We start from the raw sequence: 3983 nt of genomic DNA, 5'->3' as shown, positions 1-3983 counted from the left end.
GAAAGCTTTCCGCTCAGTAATGAGTAATAGAAGATCCCTTAAGAGTTAGTCACAAACTACAACCTTTGCAGCAAGCAGGTAGACACAAGACTTTTACATCTTGGGTTGTCATTTCATCTGCCAAGAAGGCAACTAAGTAGACTCTTGAGATTTCTCCATGCTCTACTGACACTGGCTGCAGTGGAATGCAGCCACATCTTGCAATCAAAGGTGGCTTGCTAAATGACTTACTGTACATATCAACGTGGGGGTTCAAAAAATAGGTTTGAAAATGATCATATATCATAAATGTAATTCTTAAGTTGTTTCTTTTTGACGTTCATGAATTGGGACCTGCCAAGCCTTTTCCCAACAGTAAGCTGACCTGTCTCAAATCTGGACAACTCTCTGATTGTGGTTTAGATATCCACTTTGAAATGCAGAAGTTTGTGGGTTCAAATCCCACTTGAGGCATCTGTAGATTTTTCTCCATACAACTCCTCAAACAGCCTTGTTTAAAGTCTCAGTCATATAAACCCCTTGCATTGACCGCCATCATTGAAATGCTATCATTGAAATGCTATCATTGGCTGAGTGATGTGCCCATCGAGTACACGCATGCTCTTTTCCATTTGCCATCAAAGATTGCTGTCAATGACGTTGTGTGCAATCCATCTATTGACCCCTTGCACGTATTTCACACGCGGCGACTGTGCCACGCTCACCATTTTGGTTGGCAATGGGTTTACGTGTAAGCGCTACGGCGCCTAAAATGCGCACTTCACTGAATAACACACAGTGACATTGCCCACCAGTATGGAGCATCTAAGATTATTCTGATGATAACGTCAGGTGAAATGGGTCAATTCAAAATTTCTGGGATCCCCATCAATTGATTAGTGTAAGTGAACAACACTATGCACTTTAAAAGTGGTCCTTACGTTTGAGTGCATGCATGACTTAGGCTGAATCTGAATTGAAGGCTACAGCTACGGCTACGGCTGTTGCTAAGGGTTTTTGTTAAGGACATCCTATACCTCAACGCGTGGTGACACGGAAATCTAACCGTAGCTGTAGCTGTAGCTGCTAATTTGGAAACGGCCTTACTTTCTATTCCTGAGGCTAGAATGATTGCATTTGGATAAACATGTATTATAGCATTGCGCCTTTAACAACAAATCATGTAGACATGCTTATTATAACCAATCCCAAATAAACCTGCTGTTAAGCCTGTGTCAGAGCAAACATTCCTGTATGGTATCCAGACTCCATTAACTTTGTTATAACAGCTAGCAGGTGTTGACATCTCATGAAACATCCAATGATAATACACCCACATGTAGTACCTCTATGTCTCTGTATGGAGGCTCTTGGGATAAGCATCAAGCTTAACAATCTATCCCGATGATGTTAAGTACTTCCCTTGTGCCCCTACATATCCTAATAATGCCCTAATAATGCAATAATAACCCTCAATATTCACATCTTACGATAACATTATTCAACAACTCCAACAAGTCAGGGGGTGTCGCTGATTGATTAAAGCCATACTCAGCAATATACTTTGAAACAATTTGAAACTCTTTGAAAAAGTTCGCCTGGTCATGTAGAAAATGCTATGCGTGCATGAAGGTTTCAGCAGCAGGTCTACCTGTTTAGAAAATCAAGTCTACTTCTGTTATTTTACACAGTATGTAGTGTACATGTATGCATATTGGAATGTTGAACTTACATACACTATGAAGTATTTATAAAATTCAAAGTTTCATTTTGGGTCGACACCCTTGACTTGAACAGGAGGAACCAAGAGGGGAGGGGAACTTGATACCATTGGCTGTGGAGATACCACACTGTGCACAAACACCATGCACACTCTATGTATGCGATACCAAGGGCAGCTTGTCAAATTCCACCTAGACTTACACAACGATGTAACACACTGCTACAGATACATTCAACTCATCATTACTAAGTGTCATGAGATTACATAAATAAGATGATCACAGGACTGTATGCTTCATTTTGGAAAGGGCAAGGGCACCAAGGCATTTTATGCTTGGTAAAGGGCACCCTAATGAGGAAATTGTAATTTTCTACTGGAGCATTTCAAGGGCACCAAGGCAATGACCAGGGGGCATGGAGGCAATCGCCTTCGCTGCCTCCGTGAAGCATCAGGCCTGTGATTAGTTTGGGTGAGTGGTGACTTGGAAGGTGTGAGTGGGAGGGGTCAGTTGGAAGGTGGCAAGTGGGACGGACGGTGGGAGAATGGTATGGGACTGACAGGGGAATAGAGATGATGGACTACAACATTGCCAAACTGGAAGTGATTAAGAGCACCAAATTCAAACTCTGGTGTTTCTGATCAGCAGAGTGTGGGTTTGAATCCCCAGCCAGGACACTTGTGTCCTTAAGCAAAACACTTAACCATTGATTCATCCATCGGATGGGATGTAAAGCCGTTGGTCCGATGTGTTGTGTAAACGCATGTAAAAGAACCCAGTGCACTAATCAAAAAGAGAAGGGGTTCGCCCTGGTGTTCCTGGCTGTGGCCGCTGTATGCGCCCTAAATGATTGAAATTGAAAGTAAACTTACCATCCTTCTTTCTTTCCAGGTCTTCTGTAATGGAAGAATCTTCCACAGAATGTTGAGGACTTCCAGCCTCCTCATCCTCAGCTTCAGTTTGTTGATTCTGCAGCTGCTGCTGCTGTCCTTGCTGCAGCTGCTGCTGTTGTTGTTGGTGTTGGTGTTGGAGTTGTTGATGCTGTTGTGGTTGTTGCTGGAGTTGTTGTTGGTGTTGTTGTTGTTGTTGTTGATGTTGTTGTTGCTGCTGCTGCTGCTGCTGTTGTTGTTTTAGTTGTTGTTGATGTAAATCTTTTTGTTTTTGTAATTGTTGCTGTAATTGCTGTTGCTGTTGTTGTAATTTCTGCAGAGTAAGTTGGTGTCCCTGCAGTGGTAGTTGACTGTGTTGCACTTGTATCTGTTGACCCTGCTGAGCAATCTGAGCTTGCTGCATTTGTAGCTGCTGCTGTTTCTTTAACTGCAGCTGCTGTTGCACTGTCTGTAATTGCTGTATGACTGGCTGTTGTTGCTGCAACTTAAGTCCTTGTTGTTTTTGCTGTTGTAGCAACTGCTGCTGAGTTCGTGACTGTTGTATTTGTACATGTTGTATGGGTTGGTTCGGAGTTTGTGTTAGAACCAGTTGTGGCTGTCCTTGAATCCTCAACCCTTGCTGCTGTAAATGCTGCTGCAACTGCTGCTGTATTTGTGCCTGCTGTTGTAATGTAAGCTGCTGCCACTGCTGCTGTGTGATCGTATGTTGAACTGTCTGCTGCATAGGTTGGATGGACTGGGTCTGTATCGGTTGCAACGTCAATCTAGTTTGTGGCACTTGTTGGATTTGTTGAACCTGAATAAAAGTTGGTGTTACCATGGAAGTCTGTGGAATTGTTACAATGGGAAACGCCGACATAAAGACTGATGCAGTTCTGTTGGGAGTGACGTTTACCGGTACAGGTGGCAGTGGAGGGGGTGGAGGTATAGGTACCACGGGCTCTGCAGTAGTGGCAGGGGGAGGTGACTCTCGCTCATTAAACAAGGAGTAGGCCATGGCCTCCGGGCTACATACATTCATAGAGAAATCCATTTCAGAATCAGCCCCACCTTGGGGTGATGTTGGTTGCTCCATCCTTTGGTCAGGGTAAGAGTCCATTACAATGTCTGCTTTGTAATATTGCAGATCCTCCAATGGAACACTGGGCAGTGGGAATCAGCATGAATTCCTGCATCAAGAAGAGAAATGGAAACATGTTGTGATTAACTCATGACCTTTATAATGCAATGTGTCCACATCTAGTGGCTGTGGACGACATGTACCATCAGTCATGACAGTAGCTTAAACGACTGGTAACATCACCATTTACATTCACAGTATGTTTGTCCTTTTAATAACAGCAACATCCATAAAACATTTTAATATAAAGTACTATTGTTTACAGTAATGATT

At 43.1% G+C, this 3983-nt stretch overlaps 1 protein-coding gene across 1 annotated transcript; it reads right to left on the bottom strand.

The window, feature by feature from the left end:
* Nucleotides 1-2162: 2162 nt before the first annotated feature.
* On the bottom strand, nucleotides 2163-3665 carry LOC117292328 (putative uncharacterized protein DDB_G0271606). Its single transcript, XM_033774352.1, has 2 exons — nucleotides 2952-3665; nucleotides 2163-2255 (listed from the first exon to the last, which is right to left on the bottom strand). Exons 1-2 carry the CDS (start codon nucleotides 3663-3665, stop codon nucleotides 2163-2165), a joined length of 807 nt encoding a protein of 268 aa, XP_033630243.1.
* Between the last annotated feature and the right edge of the window lie 318 nt (nucleotides 3666-3983).

The sequence above is a fragment of the Asterias rubens genome, chromosome 7 (assembly GCF_902459465.1).
Source record: "Asterias rubens chromosome 7, eAstRub1.3, whole genome shotgun sequence".
Taxonomy (NCBI): Eukaryota; Metazoa; Echinodermata; class Asteroidea; order Forcipulatida; family Asteriidae; genus Asterias; species Asterias rubens.
The sequence above is the reverse complement of the archived record's forward strand: the minus strand, read 5'-3'. Positions and strand labels throughout refer to the sequence as shown.